This window comes from Rhopalosiphum maidis, chromosome 1 (assembly GCF_003676215.2).
Source record: "Rhopalosiphum maidis isolate BTI-1 chromosome 1, ASM367621v3, whole genome shotgun sequence".
NCBI classification, from domain to species: domain Eukaryota; kingdom Metazoa; phylum Arthropoda; class Insecta; order Hemiptera; family Aphididae; genus Rhopalosiphum; species Rhopalosiphum maidis.
This window is the reverse complement of record NC_040877.1, coordinates 54,223,048-54,242,579: the sequence shown is the minus strand read 5'-3', so window position 1 is coordinate 54,242,579 and position 19,532 is coordinate 54,223,048. Positions and strand designations below refer to the sequence as shown.

Genomic DNA, 19,532 nt, shown 5'->3' with positions numbered 1-19,532 from the left:
ATAATATATAATATGAATGCATGGCAATCAGTCACGAATCACAAGTCGTAGCGAGCAATACGTATATATGATAATATATTAAATACAATACATGTATATTAATGCGTCATTTTTCGGTCGGCAAGTCGACGAACGCCTCCAGAAATGACGACTTTATAGTTTATTATTAATCGTCTACTGCAGCATGGCAATTTTTTCATCTTTATCGACCAACGCAATAGTAGGCACGACTAGAATTTTTAGCTCTTTATACCTACTATCGTTTACGCTGTGTTAATGTGGTGAACGATACCTACAAATTGCTAACTATGAAACAAATTATTGACTCAACCCCTAGATTTAAAAGTTGTATTAATCAGAGGCATAATCTGGGAATAGAGCGACTGCCGCTCTCTAAAAATTAAATAGAGATATTATATAGATTTGTAAATGTTTTTACCAAGAAAAGTATAATATTTTAAACGAAAAAATAGAAGACAGGTAGGTAAGTGTTATATTTTAATTCAACGATATAACAATTACATATCTATACGAAAAACGATTGCGAGTTGAGACACACGCCGTATCACTAAAAGTGCCTGTTTTATGATATGTTTTTTTTTTTTTAATATATTGCTTTAAAGTAAATAATTTTCTATAGTAGGTATTAGTGTATTACGGCGGGTTGGTTTAATTTTTGCCAAAACGTTGCATTTATTTTTTTATTAATATTTAATTATTATAATTTATAATTGTATATATTTACACCATTCATATTATTGTTCGTTGTTATTAACTTTTGAGTCAATACCACTTTACTATGTAAAACTATATGTATAAATAGATACAATCGATTAAACTACATATTTTATCATTACGTATAGAAAGTTCATAATATTTTATGGTTTAGCTAGGCTTCGTAAATAATATTCAGAAGTGTAAAATTTTGATTTTAAATTTATTGGTTTTTAGTATACTATTTATGCGCAATCTTTATAATAGATATTCAATTTTTAAACTTTTTTGGCTTTGAATTTTAATTTTGACCTCTTAAAAGTACAAACTAGATTCAAGTTTTCATCAAAAGTCAAAATTAAAGTTCGAAGCATTTTTCTACTATTTTTCGTATATACATACGAAAGAAAAAACATACAAACCATTGTAATATCAACAATAATAATAATATCGCTTCGTTCAGAATCTTAATTATACTTTATGATTATTAACTTACTTTTTTCAGTAATATTGATAAATTCTAATGGGTAGTTCTTGAGTTATTTAACTTTGTATACTAATAGGAATATAGGATAATAGGTCTAAATGGTTATTACATATTAATTATTATAGATATGAAAAAAATAATAGATTTAAATTTTTTTCTTAATTACAATAATTATTAGTATAATATTTATCTATTAACGGTTTAATTATTTTATAATAATAATTAATACAAATTATCCATATATAATCAGTGAGTGATTGAGTATAAGTATTACATTTATTTTATATTATTTAAGCAATTTTTATAGACAATATAATAGTCCATATAGTATATATACTTGAGTCTTTATAATAACTTAGAAACTGCTATAGTTCAAATGTTAATCACATCAATATTTAAAAAAAAAAAAAAAACATTTATATTGAATTTTACAGTAAAATAAATTTTTTATTAAGAAAATATAAGTTTTTAATGCTATAAAACACTCTTTCAAATGGTATAAAAACCAAAACGTTTAGAAATCTAGTATCTACACCTGCTGATATAGGTACTTAAACATTTCCAACAAGATTTTGAATTGACTGTACCGCTCGGTCAATTGATTTTAGGGGCCCATCTCTTTCTACGAAATATTTTTTTATTCAAAACAAATTTTAAAAACTTAAATCAAAAATGTTTGTATCACGAACAATAAATTAATTCGTAATAAATTAATACTTTGTAACATATACATTATTATAAAATTTGTTAACTTGTGAAAATGGAAATCGTGAACAGTGTGTCAGACTATCAGTACATAATTCAATATCTATAGCATTTTATTATTGAATTGTATTCAATAATTAATACCATTAACATAACAACATATTTATTATTCAATTATCAATTATTAATTGATATTGAGTAATTTCGACCTATATCCTACATCAATGTAATTACAATAATGAAATTTACGCTTAAGCCTTAAAAATAGAATTTGTTACCTACTGCGGTGCTTGTGGCAGCACATATACTATATATATATTATATCGTGTGTTTTTTAAAATAATGTATAATTGTGTTTAACTGTTTAACATAATATTATAGATATATACCATACACACATATCATTTTACTGGTTTTTGTATAATACAATACTATAAGATTATACATCTAATCGTAAAAAAGGTAATTATACATTATTTTAAACTTTTAAAGTAAGAATAGTTAAAATCTAAAGATTATTGCGACACATTTTCAGTATATACTGCCATGGCCTATAATATATACCTACTGCGGGCTTGAATGCCTGATAATGATTTAAAATGGTTTACAAACAGTATCCTTTTCCCAAACTCCTAACAGATCTTTAATCCGATATTGCATGCGTATGAAACTTAATAATAATTCATTATTAATGAAATGATGGACGACGAATAATAACTACAGTCGAACTCCGATTATCCGAATGCCTATCAACCGAACGTCCAATTAACCGGACGAGAAAAAAGATTTAACGGCTTAAAAATTTCTTTTAAAATATGTTATTGTATTTATAGCTTATTCTTGTTCAATTAAATATTATAATAAAATTATTTGTTTATTGTTACACATTTTAAATTATAGTACATACATATTAATAATAAATACATATATACAATATATTCATACAATTATATAATTATATAATTTTTAATATATTATATACCAATCATCCGGATATTTGCTTATCCGGACCACCCTTGACATTAATTAGTCCGGATAATCGAAGTTTTACTGTATCGATTTTTTCGATACATTCGAATATTTTATATTATACACTGACTTAACTAACTATTTAAAATTAATTTGATAATTTTTATTTGCATAAAAAAGAATAATTATTCGAATAATCATGATAATATTTAATTTTCGGATAAAAGTAACCACTAACTAGGAAACCAGAATTGAATACAATTGTTATCACAGATAATAAAGACAATGTAATTTAATGTTCTATCCATCGGTGTTATAAAAATATATACTGGGTCAATGATTTTATTTTTATTAAACTATAGGTAATTAAAAAAATGGATAAGACACATAAAATACAGAATTATCTATCGAGATAATTTAGCCCACAACAAAAAAAGGGCCGGCGAAAGCTATGGGGGACCTAAGCGACTGCCCATGACGCCAGTACGAAGGGGCGCCAAACTGAAAATTATTTTTATTTAATTTATCTTTTAAATTTTAATACGTATTAACAATCTAAATAATTTTAAATATTTATTGTCTAATGTCGTTTTAATGGAAGATACATCTGTAATTGTCTCATATTTGTATAATGAACTAGTTTTAATATTAATTATAGTTATAAGTATCAAATTTAAAATTATTGTTATTTTTATTTTATTTTATTTTTTTATGCAATTCGGGAATTTTATAAGTCAATAACCTTATTACAATATTGTATGATGAGGTAATAAAGTTTAAAGTTATAATACAAAAATATACATACCTGCTAATTTTATTTAAACTTACTAAAAACTGAATTTTATTACTACTCAAACTAGGTAAAGTGGTTAAGAGTGCCAATACTTCTAGCGCCGGCTCTGAACAAAAATAACATTTTAAAAAATGTATCATTTTATCCACCTTACTTAAATCTACATAATATACTTTATAATTAATCCAATTGGTGGTTAATCTTTATTATTTATTCAACATTTCGACTTTTTGTTATTTTCTGCGAGTTGTGCTAAAGTTCATATTTAAAAAAAAATAAGGTAGACTGTAAATTCAGCAGTATTTTATTTTATTTTAAAGATAAAATGAAATTCAATGTAACATTTGTAAAAATTCGTATAAAATAGCAAACGGTATACATCGAATTTATTTGGGTATCTTAAAAAGGAAGTATATGTCCATTTTAGAACGAGACAAAATGCTCTCCCAAAATTATGAACTCGAATACCAATTTACAGGGTAATTATTAAGTTATTTGAACTTATCAGAATGTTTTAATGGTTATATAATACACTATAATTTTTAACGGTCTACTAAATATATTGATATATTGTATAGGAATATTTGAGTCATCCCAACAACCGAATTCTTCCTATTTTATTTCTAGGGTAGACCTTCAAGCTACGACTAACAAGACTAATGCTTCAACTACTATTGAACCACCAATAAAGAGACAAAAACAACTTCTATTTAAAATAAGTAAATACTAATTAATAATAAAATTTAAAATTAAGTAAGATATGTTTTTTATATATTAATTAAGTTAAAAACCTTAACATAAAACAAAAAAATGTCCTGGATATATGTCCTAACATACATTCCTGTTCACATTTTCCATTTAAATATTTTACATAATTAAAATATCTGTTCTAGTTAAATAGAGTATACCTCAATAATTTCAGTTTAAATATTAGGTAAATAGTAATTAAAATTTGGAAAATCTTGATATTTTTACTATTGAAAAGAATAATATTTGATTGTAATTTATTCAAATAATTTTCAAACTTAAGACTAATAACTCTATTACTTTTTAGTCATAACTCATAAATTATTCAAATAATCAAATTTTAAATAAATAATGTAACTGTTTGATGGGCACCATCTATAACAGTGATTTAAACTTGAGAGTGAGTTGACGTTTAAAAATTGTTCAATCGAATAAGAATCTATTCTTAAATTAGCATCATCAAATTATTGCTTTGAGTCTTTTGTTATACCTCTCCAAATAGTTCATTCCAATCATGATCAGGCGATTATTGTATTTAGGTGTCAGTATGTCATACTTAGCACTTAAATGATTTTTATAAAAATATTAAACTCATAGAAATTACCTATACAATTTATAACTTAAGACATATTAGAATTTATTGTACTAAAACACAGATGTTATTGCATTTGCAACTTTTTTTTACTTTCTCAATTTATTGCTAAGTACGTTTTAAATATGTTCTACGTAAGTACGAACTAAAATCTAAAAGTTTTAATTGAAATTTTTGGATTTTTATTGCAATTTTATTGAATTTACTCATTTATACAACTAGTTTAGTTAAAGTCGAGACTTAACCATCGTAATATATATTTCGATAACTGTAGATGATCTTATAAATTAAAGATAATTTCAAGTTGGTAGGTATTTAATACAATACAAGAATAATTTGTGAAATGTAACTATTTGACTATTATGTGTTATATTGTTATAATTTGTTTTTCAGTCAATCTGAAAAAAATACTGAATTATATTGACTCGACAAGGAAAACTGTGTTTTATAATGGTTTACCCGAAGACTTGGCAGTAAGCAATTCACATTCTTTTAAATATACTCTGCTTACATCAACCCACGTGGAACAAAATTGTTCGAGATATAAACACTTATTAGCTCCAAATCGAAGAGGGTTCGATTTCGAAAATTTAAAATAAACACTTAAAGTGTAATGCAATGATATATATATATATAATACAATATGGTGATGATATAATAATATAATATATATATATATGATAGAATTTTAGATTATAACAGTAAATTTTAAACGCTGTTATTTTTTAATGCAATTTTTGGTATTTTTACAAATGTAATACTACAGTCAATTTTAATATATTTTTAGTACTTTAACATCCGCACCCTAATTATAACTATATATCAATTATAGTACGGACCCTATCTATATATAATCCATATTATTGTAGAAAGAGATTTCATCAGTTTTACAACTTTACCAGTACCTACAAATTTCTAGTTTTAAAGCAATCCATCATTCCTGCTGATTTAAAACATTTTCAAAGTTAAACAATACAAATCGTTATTTGATAAAACAAACAAGATATATGGTTATTTATGTTTTATATTTTAAAATCATAATTTTATGATTTAAATTTTAGATATTTTAATAACTAGATTTATTAATTTGTAGCCTACCAATAAATACATACATTTTTAAGCTATGCACAATGCAGATGTCAATGTTGATTAAACACTTAACCATCTGATTATTTCAAAAAAGTAAATCAATGTTTCATTATCATGTTTTCTACTGGCCTACTAGAGAGATGAAATAAACAACATATTAATATATTATTCCATTAGCACAAGCGTATCACCAAAAAATTATTTTGTTAGCATACGTTAATTATTTCATAATTTATTAAATTATAAGAAATAACCAAAGCGACGAATGGCACGCGGTGGTTATAGGTAAGTTTAGTAGATGGTGGATGGAGGAATCGAAAGTTGTTTTAGCCAGACACCTGTAATGGACAATGGTGGACTTGATGGGATCGATGCAAAACGGCATCCAGTAAATCTGATGAAATCGAATGCGAAAATGCAAAGCAATACAATCATAACAATAATATTATATAAGTACAATTTTAATAATTATTAGAATTATTAGAATTGCTAACCGGGTACACGCGGTATTTAGACTGACGATTGTTTTAATATTCTACATTTCTACATAATATTTAACTACCGGACGGAAGGGAGAGTACTTAACTTAGCATTACATAATACGTTTTATAGTTTTATTCATCCCGTACATTATTATAATTATATCTTGTATATAATTGTAAGGCGGTATCCGCAGCGATATCGCTTTAATAGGCAACACAGCCAGCGGCGGACCGACTGTCGTTTAACGATAAAAATTATTATTATTATTTACATGCAAGTACGCTAACGAAATAGATTTTCTTCGTAACGCGATTGCTGTTCAATTACAATAGATTATTCAAGGCAATAGCGGAAGCGAATTATTACTACATAACACAAGTGAACGCCGGTGCTGAGAAATGATTGCATTTTTTGTACATTCAAGTTCTAGCCCTGCCGGGGTGAAGCATTCGTTAAGACATTGACTAAACTGAATAAGATATGTTCTCACTGCGTTGCTCCGTAGACGATAGTGGTTTAAACAAACCCTAATAATGCTGTTCATCTAATTACTTTACATTAGTCTGCAACATAAACCAACCGGCTACAGATATTTCAACTGTCCGCGGAACGAGTGTACACAAGTATGAACACGGAAGGTTAGGCGAGTAGAAATACAAGAACGTACTTAGTCTTTAGTGCACCGCTAGATTTGAAGTAACGAGTTCCATCAACACAGGCGTTGCATAAAAAAGGTACTTCCTAGTCTTTAAAGAGGATGTCGGCGCACAATGTTTCCCCCCACTCTGGCCACCAACGCCCGATTAGGCAAAATTCATTCACACAATTTATTATGCATTTTTGTGTATACTATTAGGAATTACACAAATTAGAGTGAATAATATTTACAAGGGTACATCGATTTGTCTAAATGCTGTATGAAAATAATTTGTTTTTTTATCACCATTATCACAATTAATGCACTGACATCCTCTTCATACAAGATATACTACCATAAAGCTCTGAAGACTCACAATATAATTTACCGCAATGAATCATTATCTAAATACAATTTAAAAACCCTTGCATTTGTTTACCCAAAATTTTTACACCAAAGTATTAACTGTATACAACAATTGGTAATATATTTAAAAACTCAACCAATTACTAAGTGTACAACAATATTTATTATTCAAAGAAAAATAATGGTTTAGAAAATGAGTGAGATGGAAACCGGTTATACGTAACTGTTAAAACTTAATATTAATTTTCAATTGATTCTTGATTATTGAATAATCAACAAGCATTTTATCACAATAGATTTTGAATCTTGAGGCTCATTTTATACAAATAAAAAATAGTTGTTTTCGTTTTCGTAATGATTATATTATATTCTATTAAAATTATAATTTTAAATACAAGTTAGCAACTGTTGTATGATGGGTATACTGATTAAAAAAATAATAATTATAATAAATTTAAAACACAAATTAGCAACTGCTGTATGTTGCGTATACTGATTAAAAAAATAATAATTATAAATTATAATAATTGATGTTTAATATTTTTAAATTGTTCAAATTATTTCTATTTTTATTAAAAATGTAGCATTTGTCTCAGTCAAAAAATACATCAATAAATTTATCTATACAAATTATAACATAAATTGAGCATATTTTATATTGAAGACAATAAAAAATATGATCAATAAACTAAATCTAAAAATAGATTTCATTATCTTTCTTTTAATTTAACCAAATTGTAGGTAAATGTTTTTTATCAATTAAATTAGATGAAAACATCAATGAACATCATTATTTATCAATTTATTTAATATGTATTGCCGAAATTAAAGAATAGAATTATTAACAGTTTAAAACCGATGAATTGTTGAAATCCTTCTATCATGAATGATTCGTAGAGTTTATCAGAATAATATCAACTTAAAATAATTAAAAATAAAAGCCGAAACAGTATATTGTTTAAATTTTTTATTATTTATTTTTTTTTGTTTTGCGAGAATATTTGTCACACAGCACGAAAGTGCATCTTTCATAGCGTACATATAAATATCCTTATTAACAGTATCAAGTTTGTATGTTATGGACTATATCCATTTTTTTTATCTGATTACAAATACAAAAAAGTGGTTTTCGTCATAACAAAAAAGTCAAACTTAACTGTAAAATAAAAATCGATTAAGACAACATATGAATCTCCTATATGAAAATAATGAAATGGTAAAGATCTCGCAATTTATTTCCGCATGCGGTTTTCTCTCTAATATTAAAATTACAAATTAAAAAAAAAAATAAAAATAAACAAAAAAATTGTATGTACAAAAAATAAAATTACATTTATATTTTACAGGAGGTAATTTTCAGTTAAAACCTTAATTAAATAAAAAATCCAATGGCATAATTTAATATTATACTCCTGGAAAATTAAAATGTAATTTTAAAATTCATCATAATATATCAGTCTGTAAAGAAATATTTTTACGGTAAATTTTGTAAAGTTTTAGTAAAAATATAGGAATCTCTAATATAAAAATTAAAAATTTGAATCCAATATTTATTATTATTTTTTTTTTTTGTTGAGACAAAACCAATTTTCTACAGTTCTTCTGTACAAAATTACTTTTTAATCTATAACTTAAAAATTAACTTATTTGTATTTACAAATTTTAAAATTAATATTTTCGAGGTACGAAAAGAAAAAAAAAGATTCTGATGTGAATCTGAAAGAGATCACTCGTCATCGTCTTCGTCATCATCATCTTCGTCACTTTCATCTTTTACTGCCATCATTTGTTGCTGTTGCTGTTGTTGTGCAAGTATTTGTTGTTGTTGTTGTACCAACATTTGATGTTGTTGTTGTTGTTGTAACAAGGTAGGCTTGCCCTTGTTTTTGTACTCGGTCATTTCCTGTTAAGCAATTTCAAAAATTATTATTATGGATATCCAAATATTAATAATAATATTCAATAAACTTAATTTAAATATAACATACCCTTTCATATCTGGCTTTATCTTTTTCTGCCATAGCTTCATACTTCTGTTTCACTGTAATATCAGCATCAGACCATTTTTTACCCAATTCTTTGGCTACATCACCAACACCATATTCTGGGTTTACAGCCTTAACTTTTCCACGTTCATCATTACAGAACCAGAAGAAAGCAGACCTTAATAAGACAAAAATATATTATTTACAAATATTTTATAACTTGCTTTAAAATAATAATAAAAAAAATACTAACAAAGAGCGTTTTGGTGCATTAGGATCTTTGATTTGCTTCCTCTTCTTACCACGCACTTTTTCACCCTTGGGTGGAATATAGCTTTGCATTTCAGTATCATATCTTAACTTATCCTTATCAGCCATCTCATGAAATCTTTTCTTTTCCTTCTCATTCATTGTCTAAAAAAAAAAATGTATACATATAATAATAGTAATTAATATTTAAGTAAAAATGTATGCTATTTATTTTTAATTATATACATAATTTAAAATTATTACACACGAGTATAATTCATTATTTAATTATAATTTACATTATTAATGAATGATTGATTTAAAATTAATTAATAAATTATAAATTTAAAATGTCTGGCATTTCCCCGGCCTTCCTACCTGCACCACACACCACCATGACTTAGTTTAGCCAGTCAATTGATTTTTTTTTATTAAACATTCATATATAACCCATGGGGACACAGAATTTAAACTGAATACATTATTTTATGGAAGACAAGAGTGGTAGCAGAACCTGCCAACAGCGGACGACCACATTTAAATTAACACGAATTTATACGGGAACACGACGTAAAGAGGACTCTCAAACCACAAATGCAGAACGCGATATATGAGGAGAAAGGGGGGGGGAACATGGCAACAGCAGCAGAATTCACAGGGTAGAATTCGTCGATATTATATAACTCTCCAACCCTCTGCGTATCTCCGCACCGATACCCAGCCATAGTCGATGTATCTTTGAAAAGAGCTTAATGTGCGAGAACCGCGTGCGCGCGTGTGTGCAGGCTGGCTATTACCCGCGCTGCGAGGGTGCGGCAAACACAGGGTGATGGTTTAGGGAGAACGGGGGGTTAATTTTAATAATTGCGCCAGCGCTCTCAGTTTTAAACTCCGCCGCCATGTTATCCCCACACCCTCCAGAAAACAACCCCAGCATTTTACACACAAAAAAAATCGATGGTAGAACCCCTGAGCTCATTCCTATACACACACACACACAGTAGTTTTCCTCCCTCTACACCCCCCCCTGTTGTCGACACCAGCAGGCAAATAACGCGGCTACTACGATTCCTGCAGTTTAATTTATTTTTTTACCGTTTTGAATAATAAATAATAACTCGCGACATAACAATTATTTAGCGAATGCGACCAACAACAATAATGTTTATGATATAAACTATTATTGTTATGATGACTGTGGCATGATGTACAAAAATATAAGATTGAAAATTCGTTATCCGCGTTGTCACTGAATTAAATTCTAAAGAAAACGAATCTCTTCTACCTCCATTCCATTTCATTCTTTCTTCCCTTTTTAACCATCGTATGGCATTTAATGTGTATCCTGAGGTTGGGTAAATTGACCGAAATGGACGAATAAAATAAAGTACTTGCTTTATACATTATTAATAATATAAACGTGCGACTGTGTACAATTTTACACATATAACGTGCGCACGCGCCGGAGCGTTTAACAGGACAGTATACGATTGCGAGAGCGGTTGTGAAATAATATATTTACAGACGGGAAATTATTATATTATTAAATATATTGTAATATACCTATAATATATTATTATTTTGTTTATGTACGAAAAACACACACACGAAGAGTGGCAGCAACAATAACGCGAGACGGTTAAATATTAATTTTTTTCCTTCGATATTATTGTTGGCAGCAGTGGGTGCCGGTTAATCGTGCGTGTGTGCTCGTTCGTCGTTCGTGAACGCACGACGGTTACGGGGGACGGGTCGAGTGAGCGGGGTAACGACGATCTAACGTACAAAAACTGGTTCCCTGGTATGTGCTGGATGACTGCTGCCGCTGACCCATCCTCTCACCCCCTTAACGGAAAACCAGTCCTACGGAACCCCAGCCAGCCGGTAACAACAGCAACCGCAACACACGGTCATAAAAATACGTGGTGCTAGCGCAACAAACTAGCGAGCAACGGGCACACACCATTTTGTTTCAACAAGACAACAAAAATTAAAAATATTTGATTTACAAAATATTACATTATATCGCGCATACAGAAAACGACGGGTGCAATAATATTCGGGAGGAGTTGCTAATAATCAAATAGAAGCGACATATTACATATACTCACACCAACGCAAAACATAATAAGAAATTTATGTCGCATTGGACGATAAATGATATTATATTATAGTACAACACAGCAGCAGTCTTAGAAATTATGAAATCGTTACAATAAAAGAATTCTGTACTGCAGCGGTAGAAGTAGTAGTAGAGAGCAGGTGGTGCGGGGCACGTAATCGCTTTTTGTATCTACTTATATAATATATATATATTATGTTGTTATGGGTGTTATAACAGCTACAACGACCAAATAATTTCCTCCTAAAAGAAACGGTTTTGGTTAAATTTTTTTGTTGTTTACGGTTCGAATTTTAATGAATTCCAGCTGCCGACGGGAGTCCAACAAACACAACGGACGGACGGACGGTATTCACGGGTCATATTTGACTTTTTAATTTAAAATAGAAAACGAGATGAAAAAATAAAATACAACCTATATTTACGCGCACACACGCCATCGTATTGATAATAAAATCGCGACGGAAATTTGCCAAGAACATTCGGAAAGAGAAAATTTACTGATTTTTTTTTTCACCATGACAGCTTGGTTTATAGTCGACGGTTTACGAGAGGCTCGATTTGGGTCTGGGAGAAAGGAAAAATTACAGATTTTTTTTATTTTTTGTCGGTCATCAGAAACATGTAATATTATTATACGCCTTCATCGGGGGACAGAACACAGCGCAGCAGCGCGACAACGACACATGAATTTTTTTATTTTAATTATGCGTTCGCGGCCAATTAGCCGCCTTAGTGTGAGTGTACAATAGTGTTAAAATATAAACGTAAATGATTCATAGGTTTTGTGACACTGACCTTCCACCTTTCGGCGCATTTCTTCGAGAACTCCGCGAAAATGACATTCTCATCGGGGTGTTTCTTTTTGTGCTCTTCGCGGCACGTTTGAACGAAAAACGCGTACGCGGTCATACGACCTCTGGGTTTCGCATCTGTCCCTTTGCCTCTAGGCATTTTCCCTCGGTTCTGAAAAATAAAATGGTTAACATTATTATCAAGTATAACGTACAAGAAAACATGAGTCGATGTAATTCCAACTCGTACACTAGAATTCCATTTTTAAATTTACCCGTGTGCGAATTGCACACGTCGACCGGCAACTACGATGCTCGTCACTCAGTTATTTTAAAGTTATTTGTTTTTATTTACCAGCGGTAAAAAACTACAACGCATCTTCAGGTTAAACGCTCAAAATTGAAGTTCTTACAATACTACATTTGGTTATTAGTTATTACACAAACACATACACAGAACACCTGAACTCGTGGGATTTGTGCACACTACAATAATAAACATCTGCCTTTAATACGTTGTTATAGACATACATACCGATCCTATGTACGTATTAACTACAACTACCACTAACTAAATAAAGGAATAACACCATTTTACAATTTAGAAATAAAATAAAATTTATTTAACCATTTACAAAAAAGCTGAACTGTTAAAACAAAACTATAATTAAATATACTTCTGTTGTTTGAATTAATAATGCAAGTAAAAAATAAATGTTCAAAGCTTGTTAATTCATAATTATTATATTATTAATATAACCGTTGCATCATTAGAGCACCTTATGTTATTACCCAAAAAATCGCTATCAATAAATTTATCAACAAAAATAAAAAAGTAATCAATCACATTCATTCAGATACATTGCTATTATCAACTATATATCAGTAGTAAATACATCAACAGTTATATTTATTATTTTATTGAAGTCATTTTGACAATGCTTTGAAAAATGTATGTATTATTTTTACGTTAAACTTTGTTAAATAATAGTTATATCTTCTGTCTGAATAACAAAATAACCGATAAAATAAAATTAAGTTTTATAGCTATTAAATCGCGTCTTATATCCAGGTTTTATTAAGGTTCAGGGTAAAATAAAAACAGGTTTATCACTTTAGAGTTTAGAGTTGAGTTCATAGAAATATATATCTACATAAGACACCATAACGTTAGTGGCATATAACCAAAAGACATAAATATCATTAATTAAAAAATATCAATAATAGTACATAATATTATTTACTTGAAATTATCAACAATAATTGTAAATTGCTAACACCAAAGAAAAATTATTAACATTTTTAGTAATATAAAAATATTATTAGAAGAGCAATGAAATGGCAATAGAAAATTATAAGTGTAATTAGACCATGATTTTATTAATAACATAAAAGGAACGTTATAACACATAGGTGTGTGAATAATAAAAAGTAATATATTAATAATAACCATTTTCTTGAAAATCAATAATTTCTAGAATAAAAAAAGTTGACTAGCATTTACACCTCTCCTTATATTATTAATATACCTAAATACCTAATTCTGACGATTATATTATTTTTCATATCGGTACGATTATTATATTATATTATATGGAAAGTTATAACATGATCTTAAAATAGAATCTATTTTTATTCATATAATTTTAGGAATATCAAATAAAACGATGGCAATGCTATAACTACGTAATACAAATATTATTGGTATAGTAGTGGCGTATGGAAATACCAAGATAACATGAATAATTCAAAAATATATATTTTATGTTAAACGCATATAATTTAGACAAATTAAGGAGTGATAATAGTTTAAAATAATGTTTAACACATACACACTGTTCTCTTCTTTTCATTCATTAGTGTTTTCAACGTGTTACGTGATTTCGTATTGTTCTAAATACCAAAGTGAAACAGTTTAATGTAAATCGACAATTATTGAAAGTGAAGGCTAATGACCTGGGCCAATCAATATAAAAATAAAAATCGTTCTTCACATTACAGCCGTACAGACAACGCGCAAATAGTTTGATCAATGGTATAATATTTTATCAATGGTTTCCACAATTTTAAGATAATTCGAGAGCAGTTAATCATTAAATTAAAACAAGTGTAATAATGTTATAAATGAATATAATTATTTTATCTTTTTCCGTCCTTTCGATATTACTGAACTTAATAAGCAAAAATATTATCAATTATAACAACGTATATATGTTCGTAATAGATAAGATGATAAAGTGTAACTTTTGAAACAATTAATTAGTCAAGATATAAAAAGCACAAACTCTTTAGCAAAATTCGATTAAACCGAAAAAAACTGGTTTTACTGGCAGTAAAATAACAATTATTAAAATAAAAAAAATAACAGTAAAACCTGTAACTACTCTAACAAAAGAAACAGGTTTTTGTTTAATCCTTTCCCATGTAGTAAACGATTTTGAAGTTCTTAAAATATTTTTACTAATTAATGTTTGTACATTAATGCTAAAACTGCGAGCGGAAAGTAATCAACATTTAAAAACATACCTATGCTAATCAAATTGTACGTATTTAAAACTCCAGTATTAACAAATATAGATTTGTGCCATTATTTATAGTAAATAATTATGAAATTCATTTTGGTTAAAAATAATGCTACAAATAATTTTGATACACAGAATAATATTTACATTTACGACGCGATAGCAAACGAATAGAAGTGAATAATAAATTATTTTCTTGTAACTGCTGGACCAGAAATAATAATCCATGAAGGCTATAGAACCCTAAAAACCTTGGCATTGGTCTGTCTTTGTGAACAATTAACATCTGTTTTGATCTCATTGGTACTCAAAGTATACAAATAATAGTAATTGTATTAAAACATTTAAAAATATACTAAAATGATTTCGATTAATAAATTTATTTGTCTGAAAAACATTGGTCGTGTCTAGAAGTGAATACGTCGAAAACAATCGTAAGAACCGAATGGCGAATCATAAATTTGTTTTCGAATGGTACATTGGAACGATAACTAAAATTACATAATATTATTGTCCTATTTATAAAAATAAGCAAGTCTATTTTCGGGAATAATACAAACAACAATATAGGAAGAAAACTCGTGGCTATTACCAATCGGGCATTATCGGAACTCTTATTATTCTTATATTTCTTCGTGTAATAATACCTGGGGGTTTTGGTTCAACCGCTGACAGACCATAATATTTACAATTTTTTTTATCGTCAGGGAATAAATGAGAAAAAATTATAATACGAACGTTGACCACTATCACGGTTTTACAAGAACAATGTTAAAACATAATAATAATCATATAATGTGGGTAACTCGCGCGTTGTTCTAAGGCCACATAACTTTCTATTTATCTACTCAATGACAAATTTATCAGTCGGAATTGCAGCGAAAAATGCGTACAATGTTTCGACGCTTTTCGCGCGAGATTATGTGGAACAATAAAACGTAGGCAACAAAATACCGACGTGATCCGATATAGGCAAGTCTTAGGACTTGGGACTATAACATTGCATCGTAGCTTACACATTTTTGAACGGGTGAACATCGATAGACATAACAAATAAAACATATCGTATCGGAAGGATTAGGGTAGTAGAAAAACGAACGACGTGTGGACGACCAGTCATACACGTGAATGAAATCATCAAAATATACAACTCACAACATACGCGGAGATAAGGTAATGCGGCGATGCTCGTTCTCACATCTCCGCGTCATGTGGTTAATGATAATTATTAGCGCAAATTACACCGTCGGGATGTACACACACACGCGACTATTATTGTTGTTGTTGTTGTTTTTGTCATTTGAATAAAATTCCAACGGACCGAGATAAATATAATAAACGACAAAACTAATACTACATCAATTTTAACGAAAATAAAAAGCGACGGTGCTGCTGCCCAGATTATCGACTGCCACAACAAACCGGCAAACGAAAAACCCTGACCGGAAAAGCGTTAACGAACGCAAATATTTCCATTTATCGCAGCTCAGACAAACGCGCATAACACACAATATTATACCACCGTACTACACGATAAATACTTTTAATTATGTATACAAATACTATGATAAATAATCGTGTGTCCCGAGCGCGCGCGCGCGCGTTGTCGCGTTATCAGGCACCACGCATACGACGTACGTGCATGGGGATAAACGCCAACGCTAACACGTACACACACGACCACCTAACAGCAACACCACCAATTACCATGATAGAGTTTGGCGACGGTACGTTGTGCACGTTTTGAATGTTGTTGTCCATTGCCCCCGGGTACGACCACCATTGGGCTGCGGCGGCAGCGGCGATTCCATAGCTGTCCGCGTAGTTGGCCATCGGGTTCCTGGAGCTGCTCGTGACCGTCGTGGACACGTTGCTGTTGCTGTTGCTGGTCGACACGCCGCCGGTGTTGTTCAGCTGCTGTTGCTGTTGTTGCTGCTGCAGCTGCTGGTGCTGCTGGTGGCTGAACGACGACGCCATCTTATAGAATTGCTGGGCCGCGGACACCGCGGCAGCCGCTTGCTGCTGCTGCTGCTGCGCGGCTGCCGCCACGGCGGCCAGTTGCTGCTGGTGATGTTGGTTCAGCAAGTGCTGCTGCTGCTGCTGTTGTTGTTGCTGCTGTTGCTGTTGCTGCATGTGCTGTTGTTGCTGCTGCTGTTCCTGGCTGTTGCCCCACCACAGGTTAGCTGCGGCAGCCGCGTGGTCGTCCCGGTTGCCCCAGCCGACATTGTTGCCCGCGCGGTTCTCGGACATGCCGCCGGACTGCGAATGGTGCGGGTTTTTTCACACGGAACACGGTACACGATCGGACACCAGACGTGACGCACAAACGCGCGTACACTGGGCACTGTGGTCGCGGTGTGTGTATGATACGCGGCGGGTGTCGGTAGTCAAATTATGTGTATATATTATATTTGTACGAACGCGGCGCACACGTTACGTGGTCGGCGTGTGCGTGTATATGTATGTATATATTCGGTCGGCTCGCGTACGTACGTATGTGGTGTGCCGCCGAGTGCGTAGCGGGGCGAAATCGAATGTATATATGTGTGTGCACCACGCGAGTATGTGCGGAAAAAAAAACAAAGGGAACGACGGACGCGTGTGTGTAGTATATAATATCTCACTGTAAACGCACGGCCGACGGTTAAAACTGCGGTGGAAAAGGCGGAGAGAAGGAGAAAAAAATAACGAGGCAGACCTGCGTGTTGCCCGCCACTAGCCGAACGACGACGACGACGGCGACAGCGGATGTTACCCCCACCGCCCGTTTCGTAAAAACCCAATGGCGCGGCCGGCCCCTCCGACCATGGTGTAGCTACCGGTAACCGGCATTGCCAACCTCATCTCTAGAAACTGTGAGCGGCCGAACAAAGAACATTTATATGCGCGCGTTACTGGCAAGGCGGGCGGGCGGGAGACCGGGCTGGCAGGCAAACGAACGGGCGCGCGCGCGAGAGAGAGACAGAACGTGAGAGGGACGGACGCGGCGAGAGAAACGGAATAAAAACCGCGCTCGCTCGCGCCAAGGCCACCGGTCGTTCAAGGTTTCCGCAGTTCACCACCGCCGACGTAAGGCGCGCGCGGGCAGCAACGACGGTGTTCACGCAAACAACGCACCGTGGTGGCGGCAGCGTCCTTTCCCTTTTTTTTTTCCCTCCAGCGGCACACGCACTCGCATGGATACGATAATAATCTCTCGGAGGAAACGCGGTTGGTTGTGTGGCTGTTGATAGTGGCGAGGGGCACGGTTTTCTCAATAAAAGACGTTTTAAACGAAAAATTATCGTATCGCCGAGTAACGAAAAAACACCACCACCAACATTACCGTGTACGCACTGTCGCCACCACCATTGCTCGCACAGACAGATGAAATTGCATTGTATTATATTGTATTCGAAAATACGTGCAACCGTGATATCATTACAAAAGTAACAAAACGTACGACGGTAAAAATGGCGGGATTTTACTGGGAAATTATTTTTAATTTTTTTCGTACGTGGCCCGCCGATTAATCGTTTTCGGATACAACAATCGATACACGGTTACGGAACCGAAGCCGCTCGGCATCGTGGTTAGTGGTTATTCTCTTTGGATTTGTGCCGTACGCACAGTGCGCAAACTGGGAAACACGCGGTTCGGCGTCGAATTGGCGACTGCCGCCGATACATCGCGGGCGCCCGCCAGCGGAGAGTACACGTACAAACGGCAATGGCTGCGCGACGGCGTCTCTCGGTCAATAATAATAATAATAATAATATAACACATAGGGATATTATGTGGCATACTATTTTGTGTGTGTGTGTGTGTGCGCGCGCGCGCGCGCCCTGTAGCCGCCGCCATTTATTCTTAACGAAAAAACATTGAATTTTCGAAATTCCAAAATGAAATTACCGATAATTATATGAAAAATAATTTTCCATTAAAACAAAATTTTAAACTTTAACGATGGCGGTAAATAGTCACTAAACAACGCTGCCGACCTTAAAAGACCCTTAAACGTTTTCCAATGTTAACCTTTTTATGCCAAATTACGATTAAAAAACCGTTACACTATAACAGCTGGTAACAGTAACGTTCTCGTCACAGGGCACAAATGCTATACAATGATAAACTTTTGTGCGTGTACATAAATAACAATACAAGGAGAGTTGTAGCTGTCGTTTAAATCCATATATACAGGTCCTTTTCATCGTTATGCACACACGACAGAGTTAACTAAAGAAAAACCATTTTTACAAAGAAGATATCCGATTAAAACGAAATACAATTTTAGATTAT

The 19,532-nt window shown here is 31.8% G+C and overlaps 1 protein-coding gene across 1 annotated transcript; it reads right to left on the bottom strand.

Annotated features, from left to right (window-relative positions):
• Positions 1-8,534: 8,534 nt before the first annotated feature.
• LOC113549322 (high mobility group protein DSP1) lies at positions 8,535-18,314 on the bottom strand. The gene is made up of 5 exons (XM_026950571.1): positions 16,962-18,314; positions 12,737-12,904; positions 9,821-9,981; positions 9,571-9,745; positions 8,535-9,485 (listed from the first exon to the last, which is right to left on the bottom strand). The coding sequence occupies exons 1-5, from the start codon at positions 17,502-17,504 to the stop codon at positions 9,309-9,311; spliced, it is 1,224 nt and encodes a 407-aa protein (XP_026806372.1). The 5' UTR covers positions 17,505-18,314; the 3' UTR covers positions 8,535-9,308.
• Between the last annotated feature and the right edge of the window lie 1,218 nt (positions 18,315-19,532).